Source organism: Oncorhynchus gorbuscha, linkage group LG15 (genome assembly GCF_021184085.1).
Source record: "Oncorhynchus gorbuscha isolate QuinsamMale2020 ecotype Even-year linkage group LG15, OgorEven_v1.0, whole genome shotgun sequence".
NCBI lineage: Eukaryota > Metazoa > Chordata > Actinopteri > Salmoniformes > Salmonidae > Oncorhynchus > Oncorhynchus gorbuscha.
The window spans coordinates 13,084,370-13,106,077 of record NC_060187.1 but is presented as its reverse complement, the minus strand read 5'-3'; the positions used below and the strand labels follow the sequence as shown (position 1 = coordinate 13,106,077).

The 21,708-nt window shown below is 43.6% G+C and overlaps 1 protein-coding gene across 1 annotated transcript in view; it reads left to right on the top strand.

Annotated features, from left to right (window-relative positions):
* Positions 1 to 21,708, top strand: part of LOC123996464 (phosphatidylinositol 3-kinase regulatory subunit alpha-like) — a 63,213-nt gene that overhangs the window by 24,792 nt on the left and 16,713 nt on the right. The window contains exons 4-5 of the mRNA XM_046299834.1: positions 13,270 to 13,401; positions 21,181 to 21,382. Of these exons, the coding sequence (XP_046155790.1) occupies positions 13,270 to 13,401; positions 21,181 to 21,382 (334 nt within the window). The remainder of the gene's footprint in view (positions 1 to 13,269; positions 13,402 to 21,180; positions 21,383 to 21,708) is intronic.

Below are 21,708 nucleotides of genomic sequence, written 5' to 3'. Positions count from 1 at the left end.
ACATCCCACTGATGTCTTGCTTCTGAAGCTAAGCAGGGTTGGTCCTATTTGCTCCCTGGATGGGAGACCAGATGCTGCTGGAAGTGGTGTTGGAGGGCCAGTAGGAGGCACTCTTTCCTCAGGTCTATTTTTTTTTATCCCAGTACCCCAGGGCAGTGATTGGGGACATTGCTCTATGTAGGGTGCTGTCTTTCAGATGGGATGTTAAATGGGTGTCCTGACTCTCTGTGTTCACTAAAGATCCCATGGCACTTATTGTAACAGCAGGGATGTTAACCCTGGTGTTCTGGCTAAATTCCCAATCTGTCTCTCATGGAACCTAATCATCCCCAGCTTGGCTCATTCATCCCCCCTGTAACTATTCCCCAGGTTGTTGCTGTAAATGAGAATGTCTTCTCAGTAAAATAACAGTACTTTTTTGTTGTCTGGAATAACCCTCTCACAGAACCTCCTGTCTCTCCCTCTCTGTTGAACTGTCTCTCTCTCTCTCTCTCTCTGTGGAGAACACTGGGGTGTCCTTCACCCACTGGCTCTCTGTTTAGGATACCTTAGATCGCTGGTACCTTCATTCTCCATGGCTGAATCATCAGTAAGACAGTGTTGTTGTCCTGAATCTACAGTAAGACAGTGCTGTTGCCCTGAATCTACAGTAAGACAGTGTTGTGGCCCTGAATCTACAGTAAGACAGTGCTGTTGCCCTGAATCTACAGTAAGACAGTGCTGTTGTCCTGAATCTACAGTAAGACAGTGCTGTTGTCCTGAATCTACAGTAAGACAGTGTTGTGGTCCTGACTACAGTAAGACAGTGCTGTTGCCCTGAATCTACAGTAAGACAGTGTTGTGGTCCTGAATCTACAGTAAGACAGTGCTGTTGCCCTGAATCTACAGTAAGACAGTGTTGTGGTCCTGAATCTACAGTAAGACAGTGTTGTGGTCCTGAATCTACAGTAAGACAGTGTTGTGGTCCTGAATCTACAGTAAGACAGTGTTGTGGTCCTGAATCTACAGTAAGACAGTGCTGTTGCCCTGAATCTACAGTAAGACAGTGTTGTGGTCCTGAATCTACAGTAAGACAGTGTTGTTGTCCTGAATCTACAGTAAGACAGTGCTGTTGCCCTGAATCTACAGTAAGACAGTGTTGTGGTCCTGAATCTACAGTAAGACAGTGTTGTGGTCCTGAATCTACAGTAAGACAGTGCTGTTGCCCTGAATCTACAGTAAGACAGTGTTGTGGTCCTGAATCTACAGTAAGACAGTGTTGTGGTCCTGAATCTACAGTAAGACAGTGCTGTTGCCCTGAATCTACAGTAAGACAGTGTTGTGGTCCTGAATCTACAGTAAGATAGTGTTGTGGTCCTGAATCTACAGTAAGACAGTGTTGTTGCCCTAAATCTACAGTAAGACAGTGTTGTGGTCCTGAATCTACAGTAAGACAGTGCTGTTGCCCTGAATCTACAGTAAGACAGTGTTGTGGTCCTGACTACAGTAAGAATGTGTTTTTGATCCTGGCTCTCTCTGCTTGTTGTGGTAACTATCTAGGAGGAGAAAATACAATGGTGCCTTTAGCAGTGGAAAGCCATCCAACTCCACTATCTCTGTGTGTTTGTATGTGTATGTGTGCGTGTGCGTGTGTGGCATTTGCAACAGGGATAAAGATTAGCTTATTCAATAAGGCAGATAATGAAACTCTGTAGCTGATGGACTTAGAGTTAGACAAAGATAAAACAACTGTCCTTCTCATCTGCTGTGTTGCCTCAGCTTGGTGAACCCTTTCAATCAGCTTCAATCAACCTTATTGGATTAGCTGGGATAATGTTTTCAATAATCAATTATTTGGTTGCACGCATCACATTTTATATTCTGTCTTTGTTTAAAATCTACATTTTCTATGAACTGCTTGCTCAACTCAATTAGAATGTAGTAATGCTGTGGTTGATCAACTCAATTAGAATGTAGTAATGCTGTGGTTGATCAACTCAATTAGAATGTAGTAATGCTGTGGTTGATCAACTCAATTAGAATGTAGTAATGCTGTGGTTGATCAACTCAATTAGAATGTAGTAATGCTGTGGTTGATCAACTCAATTAGAATGTAGTAATGCTGTGGTTGATCAACTCAATTAGAATGTAGTAATGTTGTGGTTGATCAACTCAATTAGAATGTAGTAATGCTGTGGTTGATCAACTCAATTAGAATGTAGTAATGCTGTGGTTGATCAACTCAATTAGAATGTAGTAATGCTGTGGTTGATCAACTCAATTAGAATGTAGTAATGCTGTGGTTGATCAACTCAATTAGAATGTAGTAATGCTGTGGTTGAAATGATCATGTAGCTTTGGTAGAGTAATGGTACATTTACTGGTATTGCACTCCATATTATAAACACACAGCAGTGTTGCAGTAGCCACCCTGAAAAGATAGTTTACCAAGCTACCAATGACTTCAAACTGAAAGAAATGAAGCTACGCTTCAGCTTTCCTTAACAAAAATATACTTTATTGAACTAAAGTTACTGTGAAAAGGTTGTCCACTACATCCAAAATGATCATACAATATGTACAATAAATCTGAAATGTCATAGATTACAAATGGCAAGAACAGGTCACTTTGAGGTCATATGTTAACAGAATGTGATTTAACCTATTAAACACAAAAACAATGTTTAAAGTGAGAATTAAGCAGGTCTGATGCTATTGCCTACTTCGCCCATATTTTTTTTTTTGCAGAAAAAAGTTGTGTAATTTCAGTAGTTGAAAAAGGAATGAAGTACTGAAAATGCGACCTAGATTTGAATTGAGTTCAACTACCACCAAGCTACTGCAAAATGTAGTTAACCCTTAGCCTACAATATCTGCGCCCCCTCGGAAATGTAATTAACATTATTCAATGTGTTTATATTGATTAATTGTGGTAATGCCACATTTTCTATCCCAAAAACATTTTATATACAGTGCATTCGGAAAGTATCCAGACCCCTTGACTTATTCCACATATTGTTACGTTACAGCCTTATTCTAAAATGGATCAAATCATTTTTTCCCTCAACAATCCACACACCCATAACAATACCCCATAATGACGAAGCAAAAACAGGTTTTTAGACATTTTTGCAAATGTACAATAAAAAAATGTCAAAAGGAAGTATCACATTTACACAAGTATTCAGACACTTTACTCAGTACTTTGTTGAAGCATCTTACAGCCTTGAGTCTTCTTGGGTATGACTCTAGAAGCTTTGCACACCTGTATTTGGGGAGTTTCTCCCATTCTTCTCTGCAGACCCTCTCAAGTTCTGTCAGGTTTGGATGGGGAGTGTCGCTGCACAGCTATTTTCAGGCTTTCCAAAGATGTTCGATCGGGTTCAAGTCCGTGCTCTGGCTGGGCCAAACAAGGTCATTTAGAGAATTGTCCCGAAGCCACTCCTGCGTTGTCTTGGCTGTGTGCTTATGGTTGTTGTCCTGTTGGAAGGTGAACTTTCACCCCAGTCTGAGGTCCTGAGAGCTCTGTAGATTTTCATCAAGGATCTCTCTGTACTTTGCTCTGTTCATCTTTCCCTCGAACCTGACTAGTCTCCCAGTCCCTGCCACTGAAAAACATCCCCATAGCATGATGCTGCCACCACCGTGCTTCACCTTAGGGATGGTGCCAGGTTTCCTCCAGACGTTACGCTCGGCATTCAGGCCAAGTAGTTCAATCTTGGTTTCATCATACCGTAGAATCTTGTTTGTCATGGTCTGAGAGTTCTTTAGGTGCCTTTGGGCAAACTCCAAGCGCCTTTTACTGAGGAATGGCTTCCATCTGGCCACTCTACCATAGAGGCCTGATTGGTGGAGTGCTGCAGAGATGATTGTCCTTCTGGAAGGTTCTCCCATCTCTAAAGAGGAACCCTAGAACTATGTCAGAGTGACCTATGGGTTCTTGGTCACCTCCCTGATTGCTCAGTTTGGCCGGGCAGCCAGCTCTAGGAAGTGTCTTGATGTTTCCAAACTTCTTCTATTTAAGAATGATGGAGGCCACTGTGTTCTTGGGGACCTTTTTTACAATATTATTTTTATATTTAACCAGGTAGGCCAGTTGAGAACAAGTTCTCATTTACACCTGCGACCTGGTCAAGATAAAGCAAAAGAGTGCGACAAAAAAACAACACAGAGTTACATGTGGGATAAACAAAAGCACAGTCAATAACACAATAGAAAAATCTATATACAGTGTGTGCAAATGGAGTAAGGAGGTAAGGCAATAACTACGCCATAGTAGCGAAGTAATTACAATTTAGCAAATTAACACTGGAGTGATAGATGTGCAGATGATGATCTGGGGAAGGGTACCAAAACATGTCTGCAGCATCAAGCTATTTGATGCAGATGATGATCTGGGGAAGGGTACCAAAACATGTCTGCAGCATCAAGCTATTTGATGCAGATGATGATCTGGGGAAGGGTACCAAAACATGTCTGCAGCATCAAGCTATTTGATGCAGATGATGATCTGGGGAAGGGTACCAAAACATGTCTGCAGCATCAAGCTATTTGATGCAGATGATGATCTGGGGAAGGGTACCAAAACATGTCTGCAGCATCAAGCTATTTGATGCAGATGATGATCTGGGGAAGGGTACCAAAACATGTCTGCAGCATCAAGCTATTTGATGCAGATGATGATCTGGGGAAGGGTACCAAAACATGTCTGCAGCATCAAGCTATTTGATGCAGATGATGATCTGGGGAAGGGTACCAAAACATGTCTGCAGCATCAAGCTATTTGATGCAGATGATGATCTGGGGAAGGGTACCAAAACATGTCTGCAGCATCAAGCTATTTGATGCAGATGATGATCTGGGGAAGGGTACCAAAACATGTCTGCAGCATCAAGCTATTTGATGCAGATGATGATGTCTTTCTCCTACTTGCACATCATCATCTGCATCAAATAATTTGATGCTGCAGACATGTTTTGGTACCCTTCCCCAGATCATCATCTGCATCAAATAGCTTGATGCTGCAGACATGTTTTGGTACCCTTCCCCAGATCTGTGCCTCAACCCAATCCTATCTCGGAGCTCTACGGACAGTTCCTTTGACCTCATGGCTCGGTTTTTGCTCTGACATGCACTGTAAACTTTGGGATCTAATATAGACAGGTGTGTGCCTTTCCAAATCATGTCCAATTAATTGAATTCATTACAGGTGAACTCCAATAAAGTTGTAGAACCATCTCAAGGATGATCAAAGGAAACACGATGCATCTGAGCTCAATTTCGAGTCTCATAGCAAAGGGTCTGAATACTTCTGTAAATAAGGTATTTCTGTTTCTCTAAAAACCTGTTTTTGCTTTGTCATTATGGGGTATTGTGTTTAGATTCATCAGGATTTTTTTATTTGATCCATTTTAGAATAAGGCTGAAATGTTACAAAATGTGGAAAAGGGAAGGGGTCTGAATACTTTCCTCTAGAGAATTAAATTACGGGCCTATTTATGTCATGTATGTGAATTTGGAGGGCAGACATTATTAAATATTAAAGCATTAGACCTCTCACTAAAGGCTTCAGTCATGCAAAACCTATACTTATATCCAAACTGGTTCACTAGCAGACGAGTAAGAATGGCTCACCCCGTGTTCAAGATTGCCCTTTTCCCTTTATTCAAATTCCAACCTCTCACTTTCGTTTTTTTGACAATGAAATCATCTCCAATCTATCGCTATTTTTAAAACAAGCCATAGAAAGTTGGTTGCAATTTCAGTTTAATCCACTTGAAAATACAAGTTGACAGCTGTGCCATACAGATTGCAAAATAATTGGGAAGAGATTTTCAATGTACTGATTCCATGGCACATGGTTTATGAACTGATAAACAAAACGACACCGGATTCAAAACGTATGGCAGGATAAACCATGGCAGGATAAACCATGGCAGGATAAACCATGGCAGGATAAACCATGGCAGGGTAAATGGCAGGATAAACCATGGCTGGATAAACCATGGCAGGATAAACCATGGCTGGATAAACCATGGCAGGATAAACCATGGCTGGATAAACCATGGCAGGGTAAATGGCTGGATAAACCATGGCAGGATAAACCATGGCTGGATAAACCATGGCTGGATAAACCATGGCAGGGTAAATGGCTGGATAAACCATGGCAGGATAAACCATGGCAGGGTAAATGGCTGGATAAACCATGGGAGGATAAACCATGGCAGGGTAAATGGCTGGATAAACCATGGCAGGGTAAATGGCTGGATAAACCATGGCAGGATAAACCATGGCTGGATAAACCATGGCAGGATAAACCATGGCAGGGTAAATGGCTGGATAAACCATGGCAGGGTAAATGGCTGGATAAACCATGGCAGGATAAACCATGGCTGGATAAACCATGGCAGGATAAACCATGGCAGGGTAAATGGCTGGATAAACCATGGCAGGGTAAATGGCTGTATAAACCATGGCAGGGTAAATGGCTGGATAAACCATGGCAGGATAAATGGCTGGATAAACCATGGCAGGGCAAATGGCTGGATAAACCATGGCAGGATAAATGGCTGGATAAACCATGGCAGGATAAACCATGGCAGGGTAAATGGCTGGATAAACCATGGCAGGATAAACGATGGCAGGGTAAATGGCTGGATAAACAATGGCAGGATAAACCATGGCAGGGTAAATGGCTGGATAAACCATGGCAGGATAAACCATGGCAGGATAAACCATGGCAGGGTAAATGGCTGGATAAACCATGGCAGGATAAACCGTGGCAGGATAAACCATGGCAGGATAAATGGCAGGATAAAGCGAGAGTAGCGAGAGATGATGGAACAGAGAAACAAAGGGAGGTAGCGAGAGATGATGGAACAGAGAAACAAAGGGAGGTAAAGAGAGATGATGGAACAGATAAACAAAGGGAGGTAAAGAGAGATGATGGAACAGAGAAACAAAGGGAGGTAACGAGAGATAATATATAATAATAATATATGCCATTTAGCAGACGCTTTTATCCAAAGCGACTTACAGTCATGTGTGCATACATTCTACGTATGGGTGGTCCCGGGGATCGAACCCACTACCCTGGCGTTACAAGCGCCATGCTCTACCAACTGAGCTACAGAAACATGGAACAGAGAAACAAAGGAAGGTAAAGAGAGATGATGGAACAGAGAAACAAAGGGAGGTAAAGAGAGATGATGGAACAGAGAAACAAAGGGAGGTAAAGAGAGATGATGGAACAGAGAAACAAAGGGAGGTAAAGAGAGATGATGGAACAGAGAAACAAAGGGAGGTAAAGAGAGATGATGGAACAGAGAAACAAAGGAAGGTAAAGAGAGATGATGGAACAGAGAAACAATGGGAGGTAAAGAGAGATGATGGAACAGAGAAACAAAGGGAGGTAGCGAGAGATGATGGAACAGAGAAACAAAGGGAGGTAAAGAGAGATGATGGAACAGAGAAACAAAGGGAGGTAACGAGAGATGATGGAACAGAGAAACAAAGGGAGGTAAAGAGAGATGATGGAACAGAGAAACAAAGGGAGGTAGCGAGAGATGATGGAACAGAGAAACAAAGGGAGGTAAAGAGAGATGATGGAACAGAGAAACAAAGGGAGGTAAAGAGAGATGATGGAACAGAGAAACAAAGGGAGGTAAAGAGAGATGATGGAACAGAGAAACAAAGGGAGGTAAAGAGAGATGATGGAACAGAGAAACAAAGGGAGGTAACGAGAGATGATGGAACAGAGAAACAAACGGAGGTAGCGAGAGATGATGGAACAGAGAAACAAACGGAGGTAAAGAGAGATGATGGAACAGAGAAACAAACGGAGGTAAAGAGAGATGATGGAACAGAGAAACAAAGGGAGGTAACGAGAGATGATGGAACAGAGAAACAAACGGAGGTAAAGAGAGATGATGGAACAGAGAAACAAAGGGAGGTAAAGAGAGATGATGGAACAGAGAAACAAAGGGAGGTAAAGAGAGATGATGGAACAGAGAAACAAATTGAGGTAACGAGAGATGATGGAACAGAGAAACAAAGGGAGGTAAAGAGAGATGATGGAACAGAGAAACAAAGGGAGGTAAAGAGAGATGATGGAACAGAGAAACAAAGGGAATGAGAAAGGTATGGAATTTGTCTTCAGGCTCTCAAAGAGATAGCAGAATTATAGAGAGAGAGAGAGACAGGGGGGATTAATGTGGGCATTTCTCTGTCCCAATCCCATGTGGTCTGACTGTGCAGTGCTGTAACACTGCTGGCTGAGGTCCCCGTGAGAGGACTGTCCTCATCCTGACCTCGTTCCTCATCCTCTCCTCATCCTCACAATAGGGACACTACTATTAGATGCCATGAGAGGACTGTCCTCACAGTAGAGCCATGAGAGGACTGTCCTGACAGTAGAGCCATGAGAGGACTGTCCTCACATTAGAGCCTTGAGAGGACTGTCCTTACAGTAGAGCCATGAGAGGACTGTCCTCACATTAGAGCCTTGAGATGACTGTCCTCAGAATAGAGCCTTGAGAAGACCTTCCTCACAGTAGAGCCATGAGAGGACTGTCTTCACAGTAGAGCCATGAGAGGACTGTCCTCACAGTAGAGCCTTGAGAGGACTGTCCTCACAGTAGGGCCTTGAGAGGACTGCCCTCACAGTAGAGCCATGAGAGGACTGTTAACACTGTTAACCCCAGCAAACACACTGTTAACCCCAGAAAACACACTGTTAACCCCAGAAAACACACTGTTAACTCCAGCAAACACACTGTTAACCCCAGAAAACACACTGTTAACTCCAGCAAACACACTGTTAACCCCAGCAAACACACTGTTAACCCCAGCAAACACACTGTTAACCTCAGCAAACACCCTGTTAACCCCAGCAAACACACTGTTAACTCCAGCAAACACACTGTTAACCTGTTAAGTCAACCCTCTACTTTTTCGAACATTCTGTTAAAAATCGCGCAACATTTCAGCACCCTGCTACTCATGCCAGGAATTTAGTATATGCATATTATTAGTATGTGTGGATAGCAAACACTCTGACGTTTCTAAAACTGGTTAAATCACGGCTGTGACTTTAACAGAGTGTGAGTTTCATCGAATAGCGCAGGAAAACCTGATCACTGAAAATGGAAATAAATATCCTTGTGCTTACTTCCAGGAATTGTTCAAAGTGAACCGAATTACATGAGACCGAGGTTTCAGCGCCTACAGCTACCACACGTTGTCTAGAGTCTTGTCATTTGATTCGCAATTGATTCTTGGTCTAACCGGTTCAAGGGATCTCCTTCCCTCCGTTCTCCGACCGGATGTTTTGGTCGAGCTCTCTCGGCCATGTTATTTTTCAGACGACACCTATAGAAGTTACATCGCCTCCTGATGAATTTTATCGCTTATTAACGTGTACTAATACCTAAAGTTGCATTACAAAAGTATTTCGAAGTGTTTTGTGAAAGTTTATCGTCGACTTTTTGAATTTTAAAAAATGACGTTACGTTATGAAACGCTCTTTTTTTCCGTTTATCATACAGTCTACATATCTAGGCTATATATGGACCGATTTAATCGAAAAAAAGACCCAATAGTGATTATGGGACATCTAGGAGTGCCAACAAAGAAGATGGTCAAAGATAATGAATGTTTTATATTTTATTGTGCGGTTTGTGTAGCGCCGAATATGCTAATTATTTTGTTTACGTCCCCTGCGGGTCTTTTGTGGTGTTACATGCTATCAGATAATAGCTTCTCATGCTTTCGCCGAAAAGCATTTTACTTGTTGCCTGGATTCACAACGAGTGTAGCTTTAATTCAATACCCTGCATGTGTATTTTAATGAACGTTTGAGTTTTAACTAATACTATTAGCATTTAGCGTAGCGCATTTGCATTTCCAGAGCTCTAGATGGGACGCCTGCGTGCCAGGTAGGAGCAAGTGGTTAACCCCAGCAAACACACTGTTAACCCCGTTAAACACACTGTTAACCCCGGTAAACACACTGTTAACCCCAGCAAACACCCTGTTAACCCCGTTAAACACACTGTTAACCCCGGTAAACACACTGTTAACCCCAGCAAACACCCTGTTAACCCCGTTAAACACACTGTTAACCCCGGTAAACACACTGTTAACCCCAGCAAACACCCTGTTAACCCCGTTAAACACACTGTTAACCCCGTTAAACACACTGTTAACCCCGGTAAACACACTGTTAACCCCGTTAAACACACTGTTAACCCCGTTAAACACACTGTTAACCCCGTTAAACACACTGTTAACCCCAGCAAACACACTGTTAACTCCAGCAAACACACTGTTATCCCCAGCAAAAATAAACTGTCAGACCCAGCACAGGCCCACTGTCACTCGTGTGACATGACACATGTAGGATCAAATAATATCATTCCTCTGCCCTCTGTGTGACTGAACACAGTGTAAATGAATATCATTCCTCTGCCCTCTGTGTGACTGAACACAGTGTAAATGATATACTTCCTCTGTCCTCTGTGTGACTGAACACAGTGTAAATTAGTATAATTCCTCTGCCCTCTGTGTGACTGAACACAGTGTAAATGAATATCATTCCTCTGTCCTCTGTGTGACTGAACACAGTGTAAATGATATACTTCCTCTGCCCTCTGTGTGACTGAACACAGTGTAAATGAATATCATTCCTCTGCCCTCTGTGTGACTGAACACAGTGTAAATTAGTATAATTCCTCTGCCCTCTGTGTGACTGAACACAGTGTAAATGATATACTTCCTCTGCCCTCTGTGTGACTGAACACAGTGTAAATTAGTATAATTCCTCTGCCCTCTGTGTGACTGAACACAGTGTAAATGATATACTTCCTCTGCCCTCTGTGTGACTGAACACAGTGTAAATTAGTATAATACCTCTGCCCTCTGTGTGACTGAACACAGTGTAAATGATATACTTCCTCTGCCCTCTGTGTGACTGAACACAGTGTAAATTAGTATAATTCCTCTGCCCTCTGTGTGACTGAACACAGTGTAAATGAATATCATTCCTCTGCCCTCTGTGTGACTGAACACAGTGTAAATTAGTATAATTCCTCTGCCCTCTGTGTGACTGAACACAGTGTAAATGAATATCATTCCTCTGCCCTCTGTGTGACTTTTCCACATGGAGGGGCAGGATCAGTGACTCCACAACACACACAGAGACGCTGCAGGACTGTACTCTAATCATGTTTGTACGGGGTCAGAAAGAGGGCACAGTGATATAAATAGACCTCTGGCTTAGTGGACCGTCATGATTGGAACGTTTATTTGACTATTAGTTATAGAGAAATCCTCTTAGCAACAGATAAAAGTCCAGAAGATGTCACATACATGTATTTGACTGATGAGGAGGAGGATGAGGAAGAGGGGGTGGAAGAAGGGAATGCTAGAGGCATGTCCTCTATTAATGCAATGAACCTAATCCCCCAAGTCACACAGACACACACTACACACACACACACCACACACACACACCACACACACACACACACACACACACACACACACACACACACACACACACACACACACACACACACACACACACACACACACACACACACACACACACACACACACACACACACACACACACACACACACACACACAATATCTCTGTTTTGTTCGCATCCCTTGTATGCAGTACATGGGAAGATCTGTTTCTAACTGACAATGTTCCTGTTTCCCCAGATTAAAATGCCCCTGAGATTCCCTTGACTCAGTTCATTACAGCATGTAGCCTAGCGGTTAGAGCGTTGGTCCAGTTGACTCAGTTCATTACAGCATGTAGCCTAGCGGTTAGAGCGTTGGTCCAGTTGACTCTGTTCATTACAGCATGTAGCCTAGCGGTTAGAGCGTTGGTCCAGTTGACTCAGTTCATTACAGCATGTAGCCTAGCGGTTAGAGCGTTGGTCCAGTTGACTCAGTTCATTACAGCATGTAGCCTAGCGGTTAGAGCGTTGGTCCAGTTGACTCAGTTCATTACAGCATGTAGCCTAGCGGTTAGAGCGTTGGTCCAGTTGACTCAGTTCATTACAGCATGTAGCCTAGCGGTTAGAGCGTTGGTCAAGTTGACTCAGTTCATTACAGCATGTAGCCTAGCGGTTAGAGCGTTGGTCCAGTTGACTCAGTTCACTACAGCATGTAGCCTAGCGGTTAGAGCGTTGGTCCAGTTGACTCAGTTCATTACAGCATTTAGCCTAGCGGTTACATTTACATTTACATTTAAGTTATTTAGCAGACGCTCTTATCCGGTTAGAGTGTTGGTCCAGTTGACTCAGTTCATTACAGCATGTAGCCTAGCGTTTAGAGCATTGGTCCAGTTGACTCAGTTCATTACAGCATGTAGCCTAGCGGTTAGAGCGTTGGTCCAGTTGACTCAGTTCATTACAGCATGTAGCCTAGCGGTTAGTGCGTTGGTCCAGTTGACTCAGTTCATTTCAGCATGTAGCCTAGCAGTTAGAGCGTTGGTCCAGTTGACTCAGTTCATTACAGCTCAGGGGCATGTAGCCTAGAGGTTAGAGTGTTGGTCTAGTACAAGTGTGAAAGTTCACGAGTTCAAATCCCCAAGCAGACAAGATGAAAAATCTGTTGATGCGCTCTTGAGCAAAGCACTTAACCCTAATTGTTCCAGGGCCACCGATAATAATGTCAGACCCTGGCCGTGATCCTATTCTCAGAGGGTATCTCAGGGAGAGTTTGGATATGCAAAAAAATAAAGTGTATTATGCGTATAATACACATTTGTGAAATAGGACAAATAGAGGCATCTACCTAATTGAATTATAATTATAAATTGGGTGGTTCGAGCCCTCAATGCTGATTGGCTGGCAGCCGTGGTACCACGGGCATGACCACCCAAAAATATTACGTTGATAACTAGTTTATAATAGCAATAATAATACCTTCCAGTGTCAGACTGCTGCTGTACCAGAACATCTCTGTCTGTCTGTCTGTCTGTCTGTCTGTCTGTCTGTCTGTCTGTCTGTCTGTCTGTCTGTCTGTCTGTCTGTCTGTCTGTCTGTCTGTCTGTCTGTCTGCCTGCCTGCCTGCCTGCCTGCCTCCCTCCCTCCACTGGTACTGGTGAGAGACGAGCTGCCAAAGTCACATTTCATTAATTGTGTTTTCTTGTAAATGAAGAATATGGGATTTTGAACACGTCTGTCTCTCTCTCTGTCTCTACCCACTTCCTCCCTCCTTCACTCCCACCTTCCACCCCCCAACCCCTTCACACACTCCCCTCTCTCTCTCAGACCCAGCGTCAGCGGATGTGGACGAGTATGAGCTGGTGGTGTTGCCTGATAGTCTGAGGGGTTTCCTTCAGGACCTGCCCTCCCCCATCATCCCAGCCGTGGTCTACAGTGAACTGATCTACACCGCCCAAGGTACAGTAACAGTACTCACATTGGTCATCAAACATCAGTCAGCCAGGCCATATCTAGAGATGGTTTGCACAGACTTCTTGGGGCTAGCCAATCACAGAGTTCTGCTGTCACTTGTATGAAATGAGTTATTTCATACAAGTTATTTAAAATGTTAACCCAGGGTTAAGGATAGGAAAATGCAGTATGAAAAGCCATGTTAAATATAGTTGCTAAGCGAAGTTGCTGAACATCAGTCAGATCCAGCCAACCCTCTAGCTAGCTCCTGCCCCCAGGGTCATGGATGGGACACCCTGCTTTAACCTCTGGGACTAAAGTGCAGTATATATCCCATGGCTAAACTTCAGAGTGTCACCGCTTACCACTCTGCCAGCCTGCCTGACCCTCCAACCCATGAGAGAGAGAGAGAGAGAGAGAGAGAGAGAGAGAGAGAGAGAGAGAGAGAGAGAGAGAGAGAGAGAGAGAGAGAGAGAGAGAGAGAGAGAGAGAGGTGTTCCCTCTCTCAGCTCAGTTGTCTGTTGGCCCAGCTCCAGGTTAATATATCTTATCCCTCTCTCCAACGTCTGCACTGTCCTCACATCTCTCTCTTTTACAGACACGCTGTAGCACCTGATCTATTTTTCATGACCCTTTCCCTTGAACATAAGGAGAGTCGTGCTTTCTGTGGGCGGTGTGTGTGTAGGTGTTTGCAGTGGTGTGTGTGTGTGAAAGCTTTTGTGTATGTGAGTGTGTGTGTGAGAACACCTTAGGGTAGACTGGGGCCGTGGCAACCCTCGGGCCGAGTTCACACTCTCTCCCCCCTGACCTCCCCCCAAATTATTCAGCCTCTCCCTTCCTCCGCCAACAACAGCAGCTTCAGTCAATGATGTAAGTGCTTGTCTCTCCCAGCTCCTACCTGTTTCATCACACTCCCAGCACAAGCTTCTCTCTTTTATTTATGGGAACATTTTAAGTCAGGATAAATCACTTGAAAAGACGCATGGTGGAAATTTGAGGGTTCTGTGAGGTTAAGCTGACTAAAATGGAACTTGTTTTTGACTTTGGACAGTGGTCTGCTGTAAAACAGTAATACATCAAATCAAATCAAAAACAAAAACCTTATAGTGAAATGCTTAATGTACTTGCAAGCCCTTAACCAACAATGCTTTAAGAAGTTTTAAGAAAAATAAGTGTCAAGTAAAAAATAGATAAGTAAAAAAATAGATAAATAAAAAATAGATAAGTAAAAAAATAGATAAATAAAAAATAGAAAATAAAAGTAAATAATAATTCAACGACAGCACGGTGTTCTTCAGCCTGCAAGCCTCCCCCTTTTTCCTCCAAACATAACAATGGTCATTATGGCCAAACAGTTCTATTCTTGTTTCATCAGACCAGAGGACATTTCTCCAAAAAGTACGATCTTTGTCCCCATGTGCAGTTGCAAACCGTAGTCTGGCTTTTTATGGCTGTTTTAGAGCAGTGGCCTCTTCCTTGCTGAGCGGCTTTTCAGGTTGTGTCGATATAGGACTCGTTTTACTGTGGAGATATAGATATAGATACTACCTGTTTCCTTCAGCATCTTCACAAGGTCCTTTGCTGTTGTTCTGGGATTGATTTGCACTTTTCACACCAAAGTACGTTCATCTCTAGGAGACAGAACGCTTCTCCTTCCTGAGCGGTATGACGGCTATGTGGTCCCATGGTGTTTATACTTGCGTACTATTGTTTGTACAGATGAATGTGGTACCTTCAGGCATTTGGAAATTGCTCCCAATGATGAACCAGACTTGTGGGGGTCTACAATTGTTTTCCTGAGGTCGTGGCTGATTTCTTTTGATTTTCCCATGATGTCAAGCAAAGAGGCACGGAGTTTGAAGGTAGGCCTTGAAATACATCCACAGGTACACCTCTAATTGACTCAAATGATGTCAATTAGCTTATCAGAAGCTTTTAAAGCCATGACATTATTTTGGGGATTTTCCAAGCTGTTTAAAGGCACAGTCAACTTAGTATATGTAAACTTCTGATCCACTGGAATTGTGATACAGTGAATTATAAGTGAAATAATCTGTCTGTGAACAATTGTTGGAAAAATGACTCGTGTCCTGCGCAAAGTAGATGTCCTAACCGACTTGTCAAAACTATAGTCTGTTAACAAGACATTTGTGGAGTGGTTGAAAACGAGTTTTAATGACTCCAACCTATGTGTATGTAAACTTCCGACATCAACTGTATTTAAACGCTACTCTCCAGGAGTGAGACAGACCAACCGACCGTCCGGTGCTCAAGGTCACGGTCAGGCTGACCGACCAACCGACCGTCCGGCGCTCAAGGTCACGGTCAGGCTGACCGACCATGCGACTGGCAGTGTAACAGCAATCCCAGCAGACTTCGTCCAGGTGTCTCAGTCCCATCTCTTTGTGTCTGTCTCAGACAATAGAAGTGGTCAGTCATCCTATTGGCCTAATCCAGAGTGACATCTCTAAGAACCCAGGGTACAGGGCAAGCTTTACAGCCAGACCATGCCCATCTGGACCGGACAAAGGGGGCACCTCAGCTCTAACCCTCCCTTACTACCTCCTCCCAAGTCAGCCCAGCTCTAACCCTCCCTTACTACCTCCTCCCTAGTCAGCCCAGCTCTAACCCTCCCTTACTTCCTCCTCCCTAGTCAGCCCAGCTCTAACCCTCCCTTACTTCCTCCTCCCTAGTCAGCCCAGCACTAACCCTCCCTTACTACCTCCTCCCTAGTCAGCCCAGCTCTAACCCTCCCTTACTTCCTCCTCCCTAGTCAGCCCAGCTCTAACCCTCCCTTACTTCCTCCTCCCTAGTCAGCCCAGCTCTAACCCTCCCTTACTTCCTCCTCCCTAGTCAGCCCAGCTCTAACCCTCCCCTACTACCTCCTCTCTAGTCAGCCCAGCTCTAACCCCCTTCCAGTGTCCTTATGGACAGATGGAAATCCAGTCAACCGGTTAGTGGCACCAAAAGGTCTACCCCCCTTCCTCCCTGTCCAGTTCTAGTCTCAGTGTCCAGTAGATCCTCAGGGACAGATGGACAGGTCAAGTTCCCAGCCTTGGCCTCTATTGAGCCAGGATCTGACCGTATTGATAAGGTTCTGGGGGGGGGGGGGTGATAACACCTCCAGACGGGATGTGGGTGGGAGGGCAGGGGGTCTGGAGGGGGGGTCTAGAGTGGGTTGCGGTCATTGGCTGTGTCTGTGGTCCAAGGAGGCGAGACAAGAGGAGGTCAACACAGCTGCCCTCTATCAGACCAGACAGATTGTCAACTATATATCATCCAACAACTCTGACCGACACACACCCACCCACCCACACATATACACACACTCCCCCTCAACACACACAACCTCCTCCCTCCCCAAGCCCTCCTAACCCTCTCACAATGTGTCCCTAACCTCTAACCCCTGACCCTAAGACACTTATCTCATATAATCACCCCGGGCCAGCCTTAACCAGGCCATCCCTATTGGCCCCAGGCGTGGGTGGAAGTCATTAAGAGAAAAGCCTGTCTCAGCCATGCTACTATAGCAGCTAACAGGAGAGTAGTCCTCCTCATCAGCAGACATGAGGCGCTCCACGAATGAGCACTTCTGCAGCTAACATACAATCACACACACACACTCACACTCAAACACACACACACACACTCACACTCACACATACACATACACATACACATAATCACACACACTCACATATTCACACACATACACATACACACAATCATACACATACACACAAACACACACACACACACAATCACATACACACACACTCACATACAATCACACACACACACACACACACACACACACACACACACACACACACACACACACACACACACACACACACACACACACACACACACACACACACACACACACACACACACACACACACACACATATACACTCACACCTACACACACACACACACACACACACACACACACACACACACACACACACACACACACACACACACACACACACACACACACACACACACACACACACACACACACACACACACACACACACACACACACACACACACACACTAAGGCTCAACACAAACACTCTTCCACTCTTAGCTTCAGAACACACCATTAGTCAGGATTGACAGATTTACTGAGACTATCCTCCTGCTGGTTGTTTAAGTCCAGAGCACTTTGACTTAGGATCGATCACAAACACGGGTAAAAAAATAAAAATAAAAAATCTTTGCAAAGTCCAAATGCCCCACTATAATAGGTCAATATGGATCACATTCTGCTTCTTTCGTGTACAGTATGTGAATGAAGAAAGCTAGCTGCATTACATTTTAGTACCTATACTAAATATAAAAAGGCCATTTCCAATAGAAGACAGGGTTGCTTCTCCTTAGTAGCAGAATCAAATCAAAGGCTGGACACAAAACACAGTACACTCTGTACACTACAGTACACTACAGTACACTCAGTACACTACAGTACAGCACATTCACTCCAGTACACTGCAGTACACTACAGTGCACTCAGTACAGTACACTCACTCTAGTACACACCAGGGCACTACAGTCCAGTACACTCCAGTACACTCCAGTACACTCCAGGGCACTACAGTACAGTACACTCCAGTACACTCCAATACACTCATCGTTAAGCAGAGTGCAGAAGTGCATGAGCAATACGTAGTGGCTATGTGATCTTCCACAGAGAGAACCCCCAGCTGCCTAGACAGCAGAGTATTGCAGAGGTACATATGTCTGGTCTTTTGGTGAGAGCATCATTATGCCTTCTCCTCTCTAAACAACAACATCGTCTGAGCTGTGAGAACACACATCTGATCCCATCCAGAGACACAGAGACACAGCGTTTATAACTGTTATCCCATATATGTGCTGTCCCATCAAAGCTAACGGCATGGATGGGTGACTACAACAGATTGCCATTCTAGACAGCAGTGCTGCTTTTAGGGAGGCTATAATTCTGAATTCAAATCTCCCTGTATATCTGTCAAATATTCAAATGACTGATTAGACCTTCAGAAAGTGTTTACACCCCTTGACTTCTTCCACATTTTGTTGTGTTAGAGCCTGAATCAAAAATGTATTAAATTTAGATGTTTTGTCACTGGCCTCCACACAATACCCAATAATTTTTTACAAATTAATAAAAAATGTAATGCTGAAATGTCTTGAGTCAATAATTATTCAATCCCTTTGTGATGGCAAGCTAAATAAGTTCAGGAGTAAAAATGTGTTTAACCAAGTCACATAATAAGTTGCATGGACATTTCCAAAAGCCTGTTTTCATTTTGTCATTATGGGGTATTGGATATAGATTGATGAGGACTTTTATTTATTTCATCCATTTTAGAAAAAGGCTGTAACGTAACAAAATGTGGAAAAGGGGAAGGGGTCTGAAAAGTTTCCAAATGCCGTGTATATGTAAGGTCCCTCAGTCGAGCAGTGAATTTCAAACACAGATTCAACAACAATGACCAGGGAGGTTTCCTAATGACTCACAAAGAAGGACAACTATTGGTAGATAGGGTAAAAAAAAGCAGACATTGAGTATCCCTCTGAGCCTAGTGAAGTTATTAATTTCACTTTGGATGGTGTATCAATACAGCCAGTCACTACAAAGATACAGGCGTCCATCTTAACTCAATAGCCGGAGAGGAAGGAAACCACTCAGGGATTTCATCATGAGGCCAATGGTGACTTTAAAACAGTTACATAATTGAATGGCCGTGATAGGAGAAAACTGAGGATGGAGCAACAACATTGCAGTTACTCCACAATACTCACCTTAATGACAGAGTGGAAAGAAGGAAGTCTGTACAGAATACAAATATTCCAAAACATGAATCCTGTTTGCAGTAAGCCACTAAAGTAGAACTGCAAAAACTGTGGGAAAGAAATTAACTTTATTTCCTGAAAACAAAGTGTTATGTTAGAATCACTGATACTTACATTCGGAAATTATTCAGACCCCTTGACTTTTTCCACATTTTGTTACATTACAACCTTATTTTAAAATGGGTTTAAAAATATATTAGTCTCATCAATATACATAAAATACCCCATCATGACACAGTAAACAGCTTTTCAGAATTACAGCTAATTTATTAAAAATAAAAATACCTTAGTATTCAGACCCTTTGCTCTGAGACTTGAAATTTAGCTCATGTGCATCCTGTTTCCATTGATCGTCCTTGAGATGTTTCCATAACTTGATTGGAATCCACCTGTGGTAAATCCATTTGATTGGACATGATTTGGAAAGGCACACACCTGTCTATATAAGGTTCCACAGTTGACAGTGCATGTCAGAGCAAAAACCAAGTTGTGAGCTTGACGGAATTGTCGGGTACCAAAAAATGTCTGCAGCATTGAAGGTCCCCAACAGAGTGGCCTCAATCATTCTTAAATGGAAGAAGTTTGGAACCACCAAGACTCTTCCTAGAGCTGGCCGCCCAGCCAAACTGAGCAATCGGGGAGAAAGGCCTTGGTCAGGGACCAAGAACCTGATGGTCACACTGACAGAGCTCCAGAGTTCCTCTGTGGAGATGGGAGAACCTTCCAGAAGGACAACCATCTCTGCAGCACTCCACCAATCAGGCCTTTATTGTAGAGTGGCCAGACAGAAGCCACTCCTCAGTAAAAGGAACATGACAGCCCGCTTGGAGTTTGCCAAAAAGCACCTAAAGACTCCCAGAGCATAAGAAACGAGGTTCTCTGGGCTGATGAAACCAAGATTGAAATCTTTGGCCTGAATGCCGAGCGTCACGTCTGGAGGAAACCTGGCACCATCCCTACGGTGAAGCATGGTGGTGGCAACATCATGCTGTCAGGATGTTTTTTAGCAGCAGGGACTGGGAGACTAGTCAGGACCGAGGCAAAGATGAATGGAGCAAAGTACAGAGATTCTTCATGAAAACCTGCTCCAGAGTGCTCAAGACCTCAGACTGGGGTGAAGGTTCACCTTCCAACAGGATAACGACCCTAAGCACACAGCCAATACAAAGCAGGAGTGGCTTCGGGACAAGTCTCTGAATGTCCTTGAGTGACCCTGCAGAGTAGAATGGGACAAACTCCCCAAATACAGGTGTGCCAAACTTGTAGTGTCCCAAGATGACTTGAGGCTGTAATCGCTGATGCTTCAACACCTTTTACTGAGTAAAGGGTCTGAATAATTGTGGAATTGTGATATTTCAGTTTTTCAGTTTTTTAAATTTATACATTTGCAAAAAAACAAAAAAAACGATGTTTGCTTCGTCATTATTGACATTGTGTTGAGATCAATGAGGGCTGAAATACAGCAGTAACGTAACAACATGTGGAAAAAGTCAAGGGGTCTGAATACTTTCCAAATGCACTCTATGTAAATTAGATATTTCTGTATTTCATTTTCAATACATTTGCAAATGTCGTAAAACATGTTTCCACTTTGTCATTATGGGTTATTATGTGTAGATGGGTGAGAAAATGCATGTATTTAATCCATTTTGAATTCAGACTGTAACACAACATATGGAGAAAGTCAAGGTGTGTGAAAACCTTCTGAAGGTACTGTAGGTGTGTTCTGTTATTAGTGCCTGGCTCTCTGTCCCAGCGCACACGCGCACACACACACACACACACACACACACACACACACACACACACACACACACACACACACACACACACACACACACACACACACACACACACACACACACACACACACACACACACACAAATACAATTCACACTTGTACTCATTCCCCCTCTCTCTGTCTTGCTACTCCAGAGACTCAGAGCGTGGAGGAGTGTGGCGAGAAGCTGAAGAAGATCCTAGAGTCCCCCAGTGTCCCCCAGGCCAACCACCAGCTCCTGGTGCACCTCACCAGACACTTGGTCAGGGTGGCCCAGAGTGGGGCTCAGAACCAGGCCAGCCCCAGGCTTCTAGGCCAGACCTTCAGTGAGGCCATCTTCAAACACTCCCACTTCTGGTAAGACTGATTGGTGCATTGGTGAAGTGGTTTGGTGCTGGAAAAAAGGTGCTATCAAGAACCTAAAAGGGTTATTCGACTGTCCCCATAGGAGAACCCTTTTAAAATATTTTTGGGGTTCCAGGTATATCCAACAGGTATAGGAAACATATCAAGCATGGGTCTTATGCATGCTATATTCTCAGATATATACTGTATACTGACATTCTCAGACATACTGTATACTGACATTCACTAATATATATACTGACATTCTCAGAAACATACTGACATTCATGAATATATATACTGACATTCTCAGAAATATACTGACATTCACAGATAAA